Raw genomic sequence first — 17817 nt, 5'->3', positions numbered from 1 at the left:
TTTGAGTCCGTGTCTCCTTAGACTAGTGGGCAAGGAAGAGAGAGCACTGGCTTTGGAGTCAGGCCAACTGGGGTTCAAACCCGGGGTTCCTTTCTTGTGATGTGGATTTGGGGACGTTACTTCACCTCCCTGAGCTCGGTCTCCTCCTCAGTGAATTGGGGGTACCATAAGCTTCCTGAGAGGGTCACTGTGGGGATGGAGAGGACACACGTGCACAGTACCCACAGAGGGCCTGGCACATTTTAAGGATTCAGTGAAGTGCTCCCTCCCACTCTGGAGCCATCAACGGAACTCTTCTGGGGCTGGATCCTGGGTGGCCTCTGCAGGGTTCCCCAGGCACTGCCCTGCTCAGGGCTTGGGTCCTAGGTCCTGGGGGTTGCTGAGACCCTTTCCTCCCCTTCTCCAGGCTGCAGTCCCTGTCTTTCCTCACCTGTCTTCCTCAGCCACCAGCCCCGTCCTCTACCCCTACCTGCTCACCTTTCCTTAGTGAGTCTGCTGTGGCTTGTCTCCCTGATCTTTTCCCATACCCATCACCCCCCAATACACACAGTCCAGACCCCCACCTCCGCTCCTGTGACTTCACACTCAGGCCTGACAACCATGGGGGACGATGAGCTACCAGGAGAGGCATGTTGATGCCCCAGTGCAGGGGCCCCAGGGGCCCCGCTCAGTGCTGAGCATGCAGAGGAGGGGAGGCTTGAGGCTGGGGGTGGCGGGGAGTGGGGAGGCCAGACTTTCCTCGGGCACGGGGCTGGCTTCCGTGGACTTCTCTGTTGGTCATCCCCTACGGAGGTTTCCACCCTCTGAGCTCCCACTGGTCCCCAACTTAGTCCCGTTCACCTTGTCTGGGGCCTGGGCTCAGTGGCCCTCACACAGAATGGGTGCCCTGTAAACATTTGTGAATATTCTGTATGAACCAAAAGGCAAGAAGCCGGTATGGTTTGGGGAAGTGCTCTGGGTCCAGGCTCTGTACCCCATGGCGGCCCCCACCTCTCTGGATCTCAGGCCCACTCCTTTGGCTGCATGTGGGGGGCAGGCAAGCTCACCGGCCTCCTCGGGCAGGTGACACTGTCCAGCAAAGGCATGACTGAGAGATGTGCATTGTAAAGCTGTAAAGTGCCACGGAGCTGGGCCGGTGGTGGTCACAGGTGTTCTAGAAAGAGTGAACCGTTACTCCTTCCCGGTTCCTCACCTCTACCTCCTTGTCCCCAGGACCAGGGCACCGTGGGGGTGATCTTTAACGTGGGCACGGACGACATTACCATCGACGAGCCCAACGCCATCGTGAGCGACGGCAAATACCACGTGGTGCGCTTCACTCGAAGTGGCGGCAACGCCACCCTGCAGGTGGACAGCTGGCCGGTCAATGAGCGGTACCCGGCAGGTAGGCGGCGCCGGCGGGCGGAGGAGGCGCTGTGGGTGGGGCGGGGCGGGCAGGGCGGCCTCTGATAGGATCGCTGCCTGCACCGGGGCGGGGCTAAGTGGAGATGTTTCCGGCTGGGGGCGGGGCCGAGGGAACCGCGTGGCTAGTTGGGTCGCGGGCAGGGGCGTGGCTAAAGAGAAAGGTTGGGATTTGCAAGGGCGAGCTAGTCCTCGGTGGTGGGAGTTTGTGGGCTAGGAGGGCAAGGGCAGAGCTGAGCTGGGAAGGCTGCGAGGCCAGGGCCCAGGTGGAGCTGGGGGAGAAAAGAAGAGGAAGAAGGGGAGAAGTAGGGAGAGTCTGACTCGATGGAGGAAAGAATAGGTTTAGAATTGAGGGACAGGCAGAAATGGGGAGGCAGATGCAGAAACCAAAAAGAGAAGATCCATAAGTAACCCAGAATATATCTTGGCGAGGAGGCAGGCTTGTTCCCAAGGACAGAGCCAAGGAACGAACCAAGGTCTCTACAGACAGCAGATCATAGATCCATATCAGGAGACCTACATAAAGGAAGAGAAGTGACCACAGAGATGCAGAGAAAAGGAACCCGTGTCTCAGGGAATAGGGGACATGGTGAAAGGGAGAGAAGGCCAAATGACAAGAGTGCCAGCACATTCCACGAACCTTCACTGGCAACCTACTAGGCATCAGGTCCTGTGCCAGAGACACCGGGGAGCAGGACACGGCCTCTGCTTGCAGGGAGCTCGCAGTCTAGGAGGGGTGAGCCCAGCAACCAGACCCAGTTTCAACAGTGTGACAGCTGTGGTGGCCCAGGACAAACCAAGGTCTGAGGAGCACGGGGAGAGAAGGGGATGAGGACATGGGAGGAATGAGGAGGCAGAGAAAGAGCCTCAGAGTGAGGGGGCAGCCAGGGGAGGGGTGATGGAGAGATATGGAAATAGTCACCGAGACAAGAGCAAAGACGGAGGCAGCTCCCCAAGTGAGGCAGAGAGATATATGGAGACGTGGTGGCACAGACCCAACCAGTGGGAGAAGAGGTGGACAGAGCCTCGGGAGGGAGAGGAAGAGAGCCCAGTGCGGGAGATTGAGAGGGTGGGGGAAACAGAACCACTGCAGGGGAACACTGCAGAAACGTAGACATGCGGAGGTGTAATATGGCTGAGTGACCCTGCATAGTCACACACACGGGGGCGACTGAGGAGAAGCGAGAGCACGTGCAGCCTCGGTCCCTCTCCGAGGCAGAAGTGACAGCTGAGGTGGGGGCTGCCCCACCCCGACTGAGGAGGGCGTGGGCAGAAGGACAGGGAAAAGTGCAGGTGTGCACACCCTCACGGGCCCACTTACGCCGTCGTAAAGACGCCGGTGGAGATTCCCAGCTCCCAGTCACGCAGGCTTGTCCCCAACATTCTGGAAAAAAAAGAGAACCACGTGGCCCGAGAAATACAGAGGGTGATGGACACACAGGCCAACCACGGACACACGGATGACTGCAAATACTCGGATGGTCAGACAGACGTAAGGGAAACGAGAGTCCTGCAGAGGGGCCAGCCTACCCCAAGGTTCTGGGCGCCTGTGGGGCCATGCAGGTGCACAGACACTCCCATGTGACGGCTGGCACGTGCACAGACCAGGCCGTGTAGGGATGACTGCCCTGTGATCATCAGTCTCCTCTCTCTCTCTCTGTCTCTGTCTCTGTCTCTCTCTCTCTCTCACACACACACACACACACACACACACACACACACACACGAGGGCAACCTTTGTAGCAGCGAGGACATTGGCCTTGGCTGAACAGAGCTGGGCTGGGAGAACATGAAGGTTTTACCACATCGAGCCATGACTTGGGTCCAGAACTCTTCCCTTGGAGCCTAGCAGGCCAGAGGCCAGGTTGGAGGACTCGTGTCTGCCCTTCCTCTGCTCAGGGACCCCTGGCTGGGGGTGGGGAAGACAGCCCGTCCCCTGACTGCAGCGTGAGGGCAGATGGTCTGCAAAAGCCGAAGGTGTCATCCCCAGCGATGCGAAGCAGGCTGGGTTAGTGGAGTGCATGGGCCCAGAGCCTGGGCCTTCCAGACTTTCCGGAAGCCCAGAGACTCAGCTCTTGGACTCTGAGTCAGCAGGGCCAGACTTTTAATCCTGGATCTCCTGATGACAAGCTGTGTGGCCTTGGGTGGGTCGTCCAGCCTCTCTGAATCTGTTTCCACCTCTGAGAGGTAGGGATCATACACACTTCATAGCAATACTGAGAGAATTCTGTCCGATGACCCAAGGAAGGCGCCAGAATGGCATGGTATAGAGGAGGCGCTCAACAAACAGAACTTTGGTTAGAATTGTTACGTGCTTCAGTGAGAAGGATGTACATTCTTCCCTTCCTCTCAGGACACACACACGGACAAATACACGGACACTCACACACACAGACACACGCACAAGTATCCCAGTGCAGGTACGTCCCTAAATGCTTCCTGCCCTCCTGCCTCCCTGCCCCTGCATGCATGGTCCGCCCCTGCTTTCCCTGCCCGACTCCCTTCTTTCCCTGCCCGACTCCCTTCTGGCCGCTTCACCTCTCCTCCAGCGTCTTCTTCAGTCCCTCTCACTCCTGTCTTCAGGGTGGGATGCCCTGTGCCACCTCTAACGGAGCAAAGAACACCGCCGGTCACTTGCCAGTCTCCCGTGCTTGGCTGGGGTCCTCTGTGGGCAAGGGCCAGGCCCTCATCTTTGCATCTCTGATACCCAGCCCCAGGAACAGAGCAGATGCTCAAGATGTGTTTGTTGAGTGACTAAACGAGTGAACAGTCCATTGTTTACTTAAAACACCAGCGACCTAAATCTGTAGGGAAGGCAAGGTCTCATTTGCCCCAGAAGGACCCAGGGAGGCACCTGCCACGCACGCATGAACACGTGGTGTGCTTGTTCACGAGAGAGGTCCACCGCAGGCCCGGCCCCGGTCTCACCGGGCAGCGAGTGTAGCTGTGCAGTGTGAGATGATCAGGAAAGCACCCCCGTAACACGTTATTGAACCCTGTGTGTGGTTTCAGTGGGGAGAGTGGCCAGATTCCCAAAGGAAATCATTTCTACTTCCACTGCTGCAGACCGGAATAATCCACAGCCTGTGGATGCAGGGAGGGACACACAACTCCTAGGCACACTGACAGACCCCTTTCCACAGGCTCACTCTCCCTCCCTCTCCCTCTCCCTCTCCTCCCCCCCCCCACACATTTACACCCCTTCCCTCCCCATCTCCAAGAACTAGACAATGGTGAGTGGAAAGAGGACACAGGTGGGCACAGCAGGGTTGAGGAGGGGCGGGGTTGGGAATTGGGGAAAGGAGCTAGAAGGAGAAAGGCTAGTGAGTGAGAGGGGTCAGGGGCTGGGCTGGGTCCCTAGGGCAGAAATGAAAGGGAACCTGAGCAGGTCTTGGAATGCGACTGAGATGGGGAAAGAGAGCCCGAGATGGCAGGGCTGGGTGCACCTGTAGGGAGGGGCCCAGGGCAGGCGGAGAGGGCTGCCAGGGGCTGCGAGATGGCTGTGGAGAAGGGCAGGGGGGGCGGGTGGGGCTGCTGGGTGGCGTGTCACCTGTGGTGGGTGGCGGCAGGCAGACAGGAGGGTGGGCAGGCTGACAAGGCTGCAGAGCCCGTAGGAGGCGGAGATTAAGGCGGAAGCTGGTGGGGTAGGGGGGTGGGGTGGGGCTGGCAAGAGAAGGTGCAGCGAGGAGCTGAGCACCGAAGGTACAGGGAGCCGAAGGTACAGGGAGCCGGGATGCCTGGAGAAGCGGTTTAAACCTCACTGTTAAGTGCGAGTGCCGGGCCGCCCCCTAAATGCCGCATAAACCCCACTTAACCCATCCCTCCCCCTTCTAAACCACCCTCTAAACTCAGTAACCAGCTGGGCCACCGAGGCCCCCCATCCCCTAACTTAAACCCGCTAAATGCCCCTCCCTGCCCCCCCACCCCACTTCGGGATGGGGAAGGAAGGTGGGTACCACAGCCCGAGCACAGATAAACCTGTTTAACCTCTGACCTTTGACCTTCCAGCTGCCTTTTCTTTCTTTCGGTCCCCTTTCCTTTTCTTCCATGTCCCTGTCTTTTTCTTTGGGTCACTCGTTGCCCCCAGGGTGGGGCCGGCTCCGGATGGGAGCCTAGGGAGGGGACACGGGAGGACGGGGGACCCAGCGTTTCTTCTCCCGCCTTGGGTGGACCTTCCCCCCCTTTCCGTTGGATGTCGCTGCTTACTCTGAGTCTCCTGAGAAACGCGTAATTACTTTTCTAACTCCTTTGGACTTCGCCGCCTGAGAAACCTACTGTCTTTCTAAACTTTTCCAAGGAAACTTTGATAACGAGCGCCTGGCGATTGCTAGACAGAGAATCCCCTACCGGCTTGGTCGAGTAGTAGATGAGTGGCTGCTCGACAAAGGTAATTAACCAGAATTAATTAATTAATTAATTAATTAACTTTAAAAACACTATCTTAAAGGTGCAGAGCTCTCTCTTTCCCCACCGTGCCTTCCCCATCGCCCGCCCCTTAGCGAGGGACTGATTTGCCCACCGGGATGCCCCCTTCCCCTCTGGAGTCAGTAGTCTGTGTCTTTAGAGGGGTGGTTTTGGACAAGGGTGGGGTTTTTCTCAGAAGAGGGCTTCTTCCAAACCTGGCATGGGCTGGGATAATCCATGGGATTCCTGGACCATCCTGGTAGAGCAGGCTGGAACACAGATCAGATGGGGAGGGAAGTTTCCCAAAGGGCCAGCAGCCAGGGCAGCCTGCACTGCACTTAGGAGCAGGAAGGCTCTGGGAAGCAGGAAGTGCTGATCCTAGGATCCAAAGGGAGGGTAGGAAGGCTTCACCAGGGTCCTCGAAGGATGGAAAAGAAAGAGTGAAGGCCTGCCATCCTACTGGAAAGACCCACCCAAGAGAATGGCTCCGGGGCACTGTCTCTGGAATGGGCCCACGTTGGTCCAGAAGGCCACTTAGAAGGAGCAGAGGCGAGGGCAGGGGGCCTACTAGGAGGTAGGGGCAGGGACAGGTGTCCCACAAGGGTTTCTGTGTGTGCCGAGCTGATGAGGAAGACAGAACAGGCTAGCTGAGAGGCCACATGTAGCGAGGCACTGCTGGGTGTGAGGGAGAAGGCCACTTGTCGCCAAGGGAAGTTGGGGCCAAGGGCAAAGCCATCCCATTCCCTTCGGAGAGGGGGCGAGCTCTGTACCTCTAAGGCTAAACTCTAGGGGGGCAGTAGAAGTGTTAAACCCCCACCTAACCAGCTGATAACTGTGCTTTTAAATGTCCACTGGGGCCTGCCCCAGCTAAAACCCCCAGATGTCACCTCCAGCCCCCCACACAGCCAGTGGGGACTAAACATGCTGATAACCAGATGTGATAAATCCATAACAGGACAAAAAGTTAAAGGGACTGTAACAGACATCGCTAAAACCTACAGCCCCCAGCCGCACTGGGTTGCTGTCTCCAGCGGGGCGAACTTTAACCCTTTGAGGAGTTCACGGCGGGCGGGGCCACAGGGGCCAAGTTCGCTAACCTATGTAGCTTCCTCTCAATCACCCACTTCCCTCTCCCAGAATCAGAGAGGCCAGGGGAGCAGCCTGGGCTGAGGCTGGGACAACTTGTGACCCCCCAGGAGGCAGAGCTGGATGGGCCCTGGTGGGTGGGGGGTGGGGTGGGTAGGGAGCAGGGCTTGCAGATCAGGTGAGGGTGAACCCCAGCCGTCCTTTCCTAGCTGCGTGGTCACCCCTTCTCTGGAGACCTCAGTTTCCTCTCCTGGAAAGTGAAAGATGGGGCAAAACGCTCTGGTATTTCCCAGAGTGTGGAAGGGGGAGCGCACCTGTTGCCTCAAGACTTCCAGAAGGACAGGGAGAGCGAGCCCGCTCAGCCTACCTCCCGAGGGGTGCTGGGGAGAATGAGATGAAGTAAGGAAGCGGGAAGGTATTTGAGAACAAGATCTGGGCATTGTTGGAGGGATGCGTTTACTGTCAGCATCTGGCATGTGGTGGGTGTGCGGATAGATATTTCTCGAGTGAATCAATTTCCAGTTCCAAACCAGGTCCGGTGAAGCCTAAGTCCCGTGAGATGCTTCCCAAGAAAGAGATTTGTGGCAAAATGAGCCTGGGAAGTGCTGGCTCCCTTTTCTGCCTCTTGGAGCTGCAGATGGACATTGGTCTCACAAAGGTTCTGGGAAGTCGTGTGAGAGAGAAAGAAACCTGCTGTTTCATGGTGAAGTGGTCACTTCCCAAACTGGGTTGACCACTATACACATTTCCTCTCCGTTTTCCTCCTAATTCTTATGGCGGGGAATAATCTTGGGAGGAGATAGTCCTTAAAGGGCTTCCCCGGGTCTGGTATTCTAGCTGCTACTGACTAGTTCTCAGCTTTGGTTGCCTCTGGCTCCCCCCCACCCCGCCCCCTTTGTAAGATGGTGACTCTGTCCAGGGCTGAGTAAGGTGCCAGGCGGCCAGAGGGCACCGGAGGAGGAGGAGAGGCTGAGCAGAGGGCCAGGCAGACGCATCCCGCGCCCGGTCACTGGCTAGAGGCCAGACAGATGGCCGCGCGGCCCGGGGAACCCGTGTTTCCAAAGAGGGGTGTTTCACAAGTCGGACTGTCCTCAGCCCAGGTTTCGGGGGCAGGGCTTTCAGGCACCTAACTCTAAACCAGATCTTTAACGAGGCACTAACCAGAGGCTAACAAGGGCTAAGCCAGGTCTTAAACCCCCCCGGCGCCAGCAGCTGAAGGTCCCGGGGGCAGGGGGCAATGTAGTGGTTCCTCTGCCCCCCGCTTCCCCCAAATAAGCAACACCAAAACCAAAGTTAAATCTAAACTTAAACATAATAAATGTCTTTTCTAAAAACCAAACCAAAGCAACAAACTCAGAGGGTTAAACCGACCCCCAGATCCACTAAAACCAAAAAGAACCGCCAAACCCCACCCAGGTGGGAATTCTGAGGTGTAACTGCTGAGCGAGGAGCGAGATTGGAGCTGGAGCGGTTTTTTGGGCTGTCAGCGAGCGAAGCAAGGTCCCTTTAACGTTTTCCACCTCTGTGCCTGCACATCCTGGCGGGGAGGAAGGCCTCTGCTCTCCAGGGCCTGGTCCCCGGGCAGTGGCTGGGCCTTGGAGGGGGGAGGAGAGAGGGGAGCCTGGCCAGAGGTCAGAGGGCTTGGTGGTGGCTGGCAGGGCAGAGTGAGGTCGCCCTCACGCACGCCGGCCCTCCTCCCACGCACCGTCCTGACCTCTGGCACCTCGGTGTCGCCTCCCACTCTGCTTTGACACGCGCTGACCACTCAGCCTGGCAGTCTCCTTCTCTGTCTCTGCCTCTTTGTCTGCTCTGTCTGCTGCTTCCGAGGGCTCCATGGCTCGGGGCTGGACACTGGGTGTGGGACGTTTGGGGGAGCAGAGGGAGAAGATGGGGATCAAATTGAGGGAAGGGAAAGAAGGGGGGGGGCGATGCCCCTGGAACAGGAGAGGAGAGGGGGATGGGAATATCAGAGGCATGAGCATGGTGGGGACAGGGGGGAGCTGGGCTCCCTTTCCCAGCCCATGTGTGCCTTGGGGACCCTCCCCCTCTGGGGTCCCCACCTGGCTGGGCTAGGGGCTGTGGCTGACAAGGACTTTCCCTTTGGTGTCTGCCCTTCCTCGTTTCTCCTACCCCCCACCCCCACCCCCTTGCTGATTTCCCTCTCCACTCCTCTTTCCTTCCCTTGGCTTCCCTCTGTTCTCCCATCCTGTTCTGATCTCTCCCCACTGCCTGTCCCTCCTCTGTCACCCCTACCAATCCCCCCGCCCGCCAGGCCGCCAGCTGACCATCTTCAACAGCCAGGCTGCCATCAAGATCGGGGGCCGGGACCAGGGCCGTCCCTTCCAGGGCCAGGTGTCCGGCCTCTACTACAATGGGCTCAAGGTGCTGGCGCTGGCCGCCGAGAGCGACCCCAATGTGCGGACCGAGGGCCACCTGCGCCTGGTGGGGGAGGGGCCGTCCGTGCTGCTCAGCGCGGAGACCACGGCCACCACCCTGCTGGCCGACATGGCCACCACCATCATGGAGACCACCACCACCATGGCCACCACTACCACGCGCCGGGGCCGCTCCCCCACACTGAGGGACAGCACCACCCAGGTGAGGGCCTTTGGGCTGACGGACAAAGAGTGAGACTTTGGCTGGGGGAGAGGGCCGATGCCCACGTAGCCACCGGGGCGCCCCGGAGAGGGCCTGGGGGGTCTGGCGGGATCCCGGAGGCTGCCACCTCATCCTTGTCACAGTGATGGTTCAGGTGAGGTGGGAAAGGTCTCCTTCCGCGAAGCGGCCTTTGCCCTGGTGACCAGGGATGCTGTATATGGGAGGGTGGGCACTGTTTCTAGGGACCACTCCCAGGGCCAAGGGGGAGTTTGGTACTCCAGCTAGACCAGGCAAGACCACCCTACCCAAGAGGGAGGAAGTCTGGACTGGGGTGAGGGTGGAATGAGCCCATCTGCCTGCCCCATAACAAAGGTCATGCCCAGTGCTGTGTGGGCAGGGAGAGAGAGATGGATGGAGCCAGGACGGCATCGCTCTGGGCAGGGCACGTAGGTGACGGCCCTGGAGGGGCTAGAAGCCCAGCTGGTGGCGGCCCCGCCCCTGGAGGCTGGTGGAGGCCCGGAGCGGTGTCTCCCTGATTGCCGGTGCCCTTGCAGGGGGACCGCAAGCCCGTCCTCCGCCTGCGACCTTGAGCAGGTGCCACCACGTAGCAGGCCTCAGTGCCCTCTATGGCTGTGGGTGTGAGGGGGTGTGGGTACAGACGGTTCCCTGGTGCTTTACCCCCCATACTGCCTGCCTCGCCTGCTCAGGTGCTCTCTCTAGATCAGGTCAAGCCCAAGTGACTTGAGTCTATCTTCTCTTATACCTGGAGGGGGTGGTACCTGGGGGTGAGGCTGTGCTGGGGCAGGACAGGCCCGGCTTTGCTGGTGCCAAAAGCCAACGGAGCACGTGTGACTCACAGAGGCAACTTGGGGGCCTGGCTGAGTTTTCTAGCTCTTGCCATCAATGACTGTCGGCCCAGGGAGGGATCACACCTGGCATGGTAGACCGTATTTAATCACCCTGTCCCCGCGGCCCGAGCCACCTCTGTCCCTCATTGCCCGTGGCTGTCGGGCCTCTGTGCCTGGAGAGAGCGCTGTCCTCCCCGGGGCGAGGGAGAGGTCGGGGGGGCGCGGCCAGGGGGCTGCGCCCCGAGTCCCCCGCCAGCCTGCCTTCAGCGTCTGTAAATGAGGGCCGGACTCGATGAGCACTAAATCCCCTCCTCCCTCCCAGTCCGTGTGTAGGGGGGCCTGGCACTGGCTGACGGCCTCATCCGGGCACGAGCGAGAAGTCTGCACCCCCTTCCCCTCTGCCTTTGCTGCCAAGAGAAGCTGGGGGACCCGAATGCCAGACCTCGCCCCAGGGAGCGGGGAGCCCCGGGAGAAAGGCCTGGCCCTACCCAAGATTGGGCAGTGACAGTGCCCGGCGCCCATGGGCAAGAGAGGCCCACCAGTCTCAGTGGGAGGGAGATGGGCAGGCCATCCAGGTGGAAGAGAGGTGGGGGGGCCCTAGGGGCCACAGCTGTGCTGGAGAAGCCCCCGCAGGACGGACTGGTGCTGAGGGGCCAGGGTGCAGAAGGAAAATCAGCGATCTGAAGATGAGGGGGTGGGGGGAGGGGCAGGGTGGAGAAGAGGCACCCCTCCCCGCCCCAGACTCCTCCCACCCTTGGCCTTCAGCAGCCTTCTCCCCACATCCCGCAGTCTCCTGGGCTCCCTTCCCGCCTGGACTCTGGGTTTCCCCGCTTGGGTCTCCTCCCCAGCGCACCCTGAGCGCACTCCCCTCCCCGCCCCTTACATTTCGCTCATCTTGGGGATTCTCTTTCTCTGCAATCAGGAGGAGAGAAAATGCTGACAAAGTCGTCTCCAGTTGTCATGGCAACCACAGCCCTAATTACTGTGTGCAGCCTGGTTCCGGGCTCTGGGAAGGGGACTGGGAGAGAGATGGGGGTGGGGGGGGTAGTGAGGGTGGAGCCAAGAACCACCCCCCCCCAACCCCCCACCCTAGGCCCTGCTCCCCGTCTCTGCCTGTGCTGGCCGCCGGCGGCCCCCACGCCTTACCTCCCCCCTGCCCCGGGCCCCCTTGCCCCAGCCCTGCACCCCCAGGTCCAACGTCCAGCCTCCCTGGCTTCCTAGAAATAAAAGACACATGTGCTGGCTCACCGACCCCCAGGAGCCGGGCAGCTGCTGCAGGGCGGGTGCTGTCCAGCCTCGCTCTGCACATCCGGGGGAAGGGAGGCCCTCGGCCATCCAGCCACGGGCCAAGGTGTGTGTCTTAGCGCCCAGGACCCGTCTCCTGTGTGGTCTCACTCAAGAGGTGGCTTTGGGACCTGTTGACCCACCCGCGAACCTTCTTCTCCCCCCCGCCCCACCCTTCCTCTCGCCCCCAGAACACAGATGACCTCTTGGTGGCCTCTGCTGAGTGTCCGAGTGACGACGAGGACCTGGAGGAGTGTGAGCCCAGTACTGGTGAGTGCCTTTCCCCCCTCCCCTGCCCCGGGCCCGGGTGACGCTGATGGGAGGGGGGCGACTGTCCCTGCCACCTGGCCCAAGCCCACAGGGCCTGCTGCCAGGCCTTCACTTGCCCTGATAGCTTCCTCTGCCTTCCTGCCATTCCCCTCCAGGTCCCTCCAATTGTCCCTCTGGCAAGGCCGTTTCTGGCCTTTTGGTACCCCAGCCCTCCGAGTTAGTGAGGTCCTTAGCTTGGGATCCTGGGGTTGAGGGCCAAGGAATGCTGGGAGGGAAAGAGGGGGACTTTTCCCCGAGATGAATAACTACAGCTCCCATGAGTCTTTATGGGGTGCGAGCTGGGGGTGGGGTAGGAGGGGGAGCGCAGGCCTAGGAACTACAACTCCCATCAGCTCTTGAGTCCAGAACTACAACTCCCATCAGCTCTTGGGTCCAGAACTGCAACTCCCATCAGTCCCTGAGGCCTGATTTTCCCTGGGTCAGTAGTAGAGGAGACCTCTGCTGGATCCAGAACCCTCCTCATTCCCAGTCTCAGGGAGGTGGCCAGACACTCTGCCAGGCCGAGCTGGGGCAGTTATACCACACGGCAGCTCTGTGCCAGGCAGTGAGTGGGCTGGGGTGAGGCGGGGTAGGAGATGTGCCCCTAGCCAGACACGTGACCCCTGAGGAGCTTGGGACCTGAGGTCTGGTCTAGATTTCTAGAGGGGCAGTTGCTCTAACAGGAGAGCAGGTGCTGGGAGGAAAGGCTTCCCGGGGGTGGCATTCCAGGCCTCTGCTGGATCCTTCCAGCTGGAGAGCTGGGCTCGGCCCCAGTGAGAGACCAGGTTGGCAAAGCAAGGGTGGGCCTCGAGTGCCAACTGAGAAGTGCGGGGTATGGAGTGGCATAGTGGGTGCGAGGGCTGCTCAGCTGAGCAGATTGGGGGTGGCTGAGAGGAGCCAGGGGGAGGGAGGGCCTGAGGAGCTGAGGTCCTGGTGCTTACGCCTGGCAGCGGGAACGGAGGAAGGACTGAATGTGGCCAGATTTCCCAGGAAGGGATCGTGGGATCCGGTGGTGGCCTGGATGAGCTTGTGGGAACCTCATCCCTCGCTTGGGTTTCCAGAAACTTCTGGTTACCTTGCAGTGGGTAGCACCTGGGCTCTGGAGGTTGGGGCAGATGCCTGCGGGGTTGGCGACCGTGATGGGGTCAGGGGAGGGGGGCAGTCTCACTGGGGCATAGCTTGTGAATCCAGCCTGGCGGGGGGGGCGGTCTGCCAGTCCCAGAGGAGACGCTCAAGCTGAGGGTAGGCTGCAACCATGGAAGGAGTGTGGGGAGAGCAAGAAACACCACGGAGCCTTGGGGCAGAGGCTCAGGTTCCAGAGACCAATGGCAGGGGGAGAGCCGGGGCACAGGCCCCCAGACCCCACAGGCCAGAGCTGAAGAGCGTTGTTTGGTGGTCCGGGGCCCTGAGGCGCGTGGGGGAGCTGCAGGCTGTTGGGCTGCAAAGGCCTCCCCATCCACAGCCGAGAGCTGGTGCTTTCTGGAACAGACGCCGTCCACTGCGGGGAGGCCCCTCTGCTGGTGGGGGGGGGGGGCCATCTGGCTGCATCCCACTAGGCGATCTCAGCTCAGGGACGCACCTTCATGCTCTGCCGTTGCTTTGGGAGGTTCTGGGCATCTGGCAGCTTCCACGCAGCACTCTCCCCCTCAACCCTGCTTTACCTCCTCTACCCAGTCAGTTACTGGGGTTTCCCGTATACGGAAGCAGCTCCCCTAGCCCGCACCTGCCGAAAGGGGCCGTGATGATCAGCTCCACGAGAGCCCTGGGATAGGACTCCGGGGACACAGGGCTGTGTGGGTCTTGAGAAAAGGGCACTTGGCCCCATCACATGTGTTTGCACGCATGTGCTCACTCTGGGGGGTGGGGGGGAGGGACTGTGGGATGAGAGGAGGGGTCTGCTCTCCCTGGACCCCGTGGAGAGGAGTGTGGGGCCACACGGCCACCGCGCAGGGACAGGCAGTGCATACTGGGCCACACCGGGGGGGGCCACACACTCCCCGAGGTTCGAACTTTCCAGCCGCCACCTGGAGTCTTGTCAGGGGCCTGGATGTGACGGAGGCTGAGTCGCTGAGTGCGTGCACCGGTTGGCCGAGCTCCCTTAGGCTGTGTTGGGACGAGGGAGTAAAGGGGAGCTGAGGTAGGCAGGTCGGCCGCCCTCCCTGGATCAGAGGGCCAAGCCCCTGAGGGGAGGGTGGAGGGTAGAGGAGGACTAGAAGCCGGGGGGGCGGGGGGGGTGGTTAGGGAGAGGCTGGTGGACAGCCTGGCACCGGGCTTTGAAAATAAGGGCAGAGCATACGCGTAAGCCTCCAGAGGAGACCGACAGAAGCCAGAGGTTCTCCCCCAGGTGTGCGTGGCACGTGTGTGTATTTCCATACGCACACCCGTCCCATATGCTTCAGGTTGGAGTTTTATCCTGATGGGAGGCCAGGCAAAGACCAAGATGACTCCAGAGCCCCTCAGGCTGATCTAGACCATGCCACCCGCCCCATCTACCGAGAAAGGGGACTCCAGCCAGAGGCCCTCTTGTGCCCCGGGTGCAGGGAGGCTGTTCTCTAGCACAGGGCCGGGCCTCCTTGGGCTCCGAGGTCAGTGTTAGAGGAGGAGGCAGCCTGGCTAGAGACAGTGGCTACCCAGGGACCGACCCCAGGGACCCCAGGCCGTTGGCATCCCTCCCACCTGCCAGATCCTCCTCCCTGGGTCCAGATGTCAAGCCTGGGATCATCCCCACTCGCTTTCCACCCTTCCTCTCCGCTTGGGCCCCTTCCCAGACCCCAGGCCCCACTCCTCCTTCCCGTAGCTCGGTGAGATCATCGTCCAACATGGTTATTTCACGTGAGGTTGGCAAGCCAGTCAAAGAAGGGTATGGATTGATGGGCACCGTGTTTTCATTCTTTTGAGAGGGAGTGCCTTCAGCGGGGGCGTGCTCTGCATCGTGGGGAATGTGGCCCACCACCCCTCGCTGTCTTCGCCAGCCTGACCCGCACATTAGGGTATGGTGCCCTGTGGGGATTTGAGTTTGCACCCCTTGAGGCACCCAGGAAGGGCGCACACGGACTCAGATCCACAGCGGCACACGTTTACATGCGTGCACACGTGTCTGACCAGGGGCGCACGCACGTACATCCGTGCACATACACTTAGGGATCTACCGGCAAGCTCACGCACACCCACTTGCACAGGTGTGAATACGTTCAAACCTGGACGGTCACAGGCCGTTCGCGCCTCAGACCAAAGGAGGCGCACACAAGCTTAGATCTAAAGAGACACGTGTCATCCGTAACACACAGACACACGGCTACCGAGACCCACAGAAGCACAAACCCATACAGCCGCGTGTCACGGTTCCACCCAAGTCCACACTCATGTTCGGGCCTCCCGTGTCCTGCCAGTAAGTTCGCACAAACCCATACAGGTGCCTGGTCTTACAGAGACGCATGCATATTCAGAGCGTGTTCAGCAAGTTCGCTTTCCCATCCGTGCACTTGGGGCTCCCAAAACACCCACCTAGGCTTGGGCTCCCAGGTGCCACGCCACAGAGCCACGCCCGTGTGCACGCAGAAGGCACCTATGTGCTGAGACCCGCACGTGGGCACGTTCTCAGAGGTAGGCTGTGTGCACCCAGACCCAGGGGTCCACACACGTTCACACGGTTGTTTACACCCGCACCTGCAGCCCTCCCATTGCCCCGTGAGAGGGGACCCTCAGAGCTCCGCCTTAGCTCAGACAGAGGCTCATGCTTACATTCATACCCACGTGTTCAGAGGCACGCGCACACACGCGCACACACTCGGAGACACGTACATTCAGATTCACCCATGCTTGGAGACATACACATGGTCGGACCCTTCAGGGCATACACACTCGTACGGAGTCCTGCAGTGGTGTTTACACGCGCATGCACACACACACACACACACACACACGTCTACACTGGCCCGCACGGGCACCCACGGATACCGATGCCCTTACTCGTATGCTCAGATGTCCACATGAGCTGCTCACAGATGGGGTCGTATCCTCGGGCCGCACATACGTGTTCAGACCCAATAAAACGCATGCCTCTGAGTTCACACACAGGTGAGCACATGCCGCTGTTCAGACCCCCGAGGGCACACACATGCGCGAGCACTCAGATTCATGTAAGCCCCCCACGTGGCTCAGACCCACAGAGCCAGCTCGTGCGCTTACCCCGTGTGGGCACGACCCTTCGGAGGCTTTGCGCCCATGCATACGTACGGGAGACCCTCAGAGGCCGGATCCCACAGACGCGGGCGCGCCCGCTCAGACCCACACATCTAGCTCAGAATTCACAGAAGCACAAATGAGCTCACATTCCAGAGTTTCTTAAGATAACACCAGTTGCCATGATAGATCACCTCCACAGCACCTGTGGTTTAATACCCAGAAATTTATTTCTCCTCCACAAGCCCTCGCCCAGGGCCTGGCCTTCCGTCTGGAAGCCACACGGTCCCCGCCAGGTGAGGTCCCGAGTTGCGGAAGGTGACCCACGGTGGGGTCACGCGCGGGTGGGTTCTACGGGCCAGGGTGGAGAGGGGCGCTCGTTGCTTGCGCCGATTCTGCCCGCGGCCATCCGGAGCTCAGTCTCCTGGCCCTGGCTCAGCTTCCAGGAAGGCTGGGAGGTACGGCCTTGCCGTGCCCCCGGGGAGGAAGCAGAAACAGATGCGGTGAGCAGACCAGCTAGCGATTTCTGTGTCCAGTGTGGGCCTCTGGGTCACCAACAGTCCATTTCACTCTTTCTCACACCCGCAGAGCACGCCTCCCCCCCCCCCCCAAGGGAGACACCCTGAAGCCTCACCCCCTCAGGGATGTCACCGCAAAGGGGAGGGTGTCTGGGAGATGGCGGCCCGCTTGGCTGGGTCCAGACTTGCTCCTGGGTGTCCACATGTGGTCTGGATCCCCGTGAACTAAAAGGGTAATCGATCTCACGGACCACACAGCTCAGCCCCGCCCCGAATCCAGTGGGCCAGAGTCAGCCATCACAGTAAAACCTGTCATGCAAAAAAAGAGAAGAGTGGAAACCCCCCCAAGACCCCTAGTTCTAAGCCTTGAGGAAATCCAGCCCCCCCTGCAGTGGGTGAGACTCCACCCCTGTGGTGGGGAACTTTCTTCCTTAACCCCGGCCTCTACTGTCTTCGAGAAACTCCCTCTCCTTGGTTTGTGGCCCTGGTGCTGCCTCTGTGAAGGGCCTCCCAGTTCTTATCCTCCATGGCCTCCTCGGAAGTGGGTGTTGGGAAAACGTCCTCCTTGGGGACTCGGCCCACTTCCTGCCCCTGCATATTTGGGGGCCCAGAGGTGGTTTCTCAGGCTCCAGCAGTCAAAGCGGCTGCCCTCAGAGTTCTTTCCCAGACACACTTGCGAAGCCCGTTTATTTCCGTGTTGCTCTGATCATGGGATCAGAGCCCGTCTCTTCATTTAGCGATGACACTTCTGAAGGCCTTCGAAACAGCAGGTGGGGAGGCCGCACCCTCCATCTGATCTGTGAGGCGAGGCCGAGGCCTCCTCGTGCAGGTAGACGTCTCACGGGGTCATTGTCCCTCACAGCCATCTTTGGTCTCTCTCGCGATTTGTAGTTTGGAAGCATCGGCTCTCTGGACGTTTGGCAAGCCCCGCGTTTCCGGGCTGTCTCTGTTGCCTTCGTCTCTGCTTGCAAAGCCCCCACTCACTCTTGCTAACTCAGTCTTCTTATGATGCATTACCGAAAGCTGAAAGGAAAAGGCGGCATCGTCACCCCAACTTTCCTGGCACGTTCCCTTGGGGCCTCAGCCTCCGCCGGCGCACGCTCTGCCCCGTAGGGCATCGCAAGCAGAGGCTGGAACCCAATGTCCCGCATCGTACGCTGCTTCATCTTTCCAGCCCTTTCCCTGGC

General features: G+C 60.1%; 1 protein-coding gene across 1 annotated transcript in view; it reads left to right on the top strand.

Moving 5' to 3' along the window:
* Window positions 1-17817, top strand: part of NRXN2 (neurexin 2) — a 79753-nt gene that overhangs the window by 55564 nt on the left and 6372 nt on the right. Inside the window, exons 15-18 of the mRNA XM_042958364.1 lie at window positions 1213-1384; window positions 5699-5788; window positions 9164-9489; window positions 11813-11891. Of these exons, the coding sequence (XP_042814298.1) occupies window positions 1213-1384; window positions 5699-5788; window positions 9164-9489; window positions 11813-11891 (667 nt within the window). The remainder of the gene's footprint in view (window positions 1-1212; window positions 1385-5698; window positions 5789-9163; window positions 9490-11812; window positions 11892-17817) is intronic.

The sequence above is a fragment of the Panthera tigris genome, chromosome D1 (genome assembly GCF_018350195.1).
Source record: "Panthera tigris isolate Pti1 chromosome D1, P.tigris_Pti1_mat1.1, whole genome shotgun sequence".
NCBI lineage: Eukaryota > Metazoa > Chordata > Mammalia > Carnivora > Felidae > Panthera > Panthera tigris.
The sequence above is the reverse complement of the archived record's forward strand: the minus strand, read 5'-3'. Positions and strand labels throughout refer to the sequence as shown.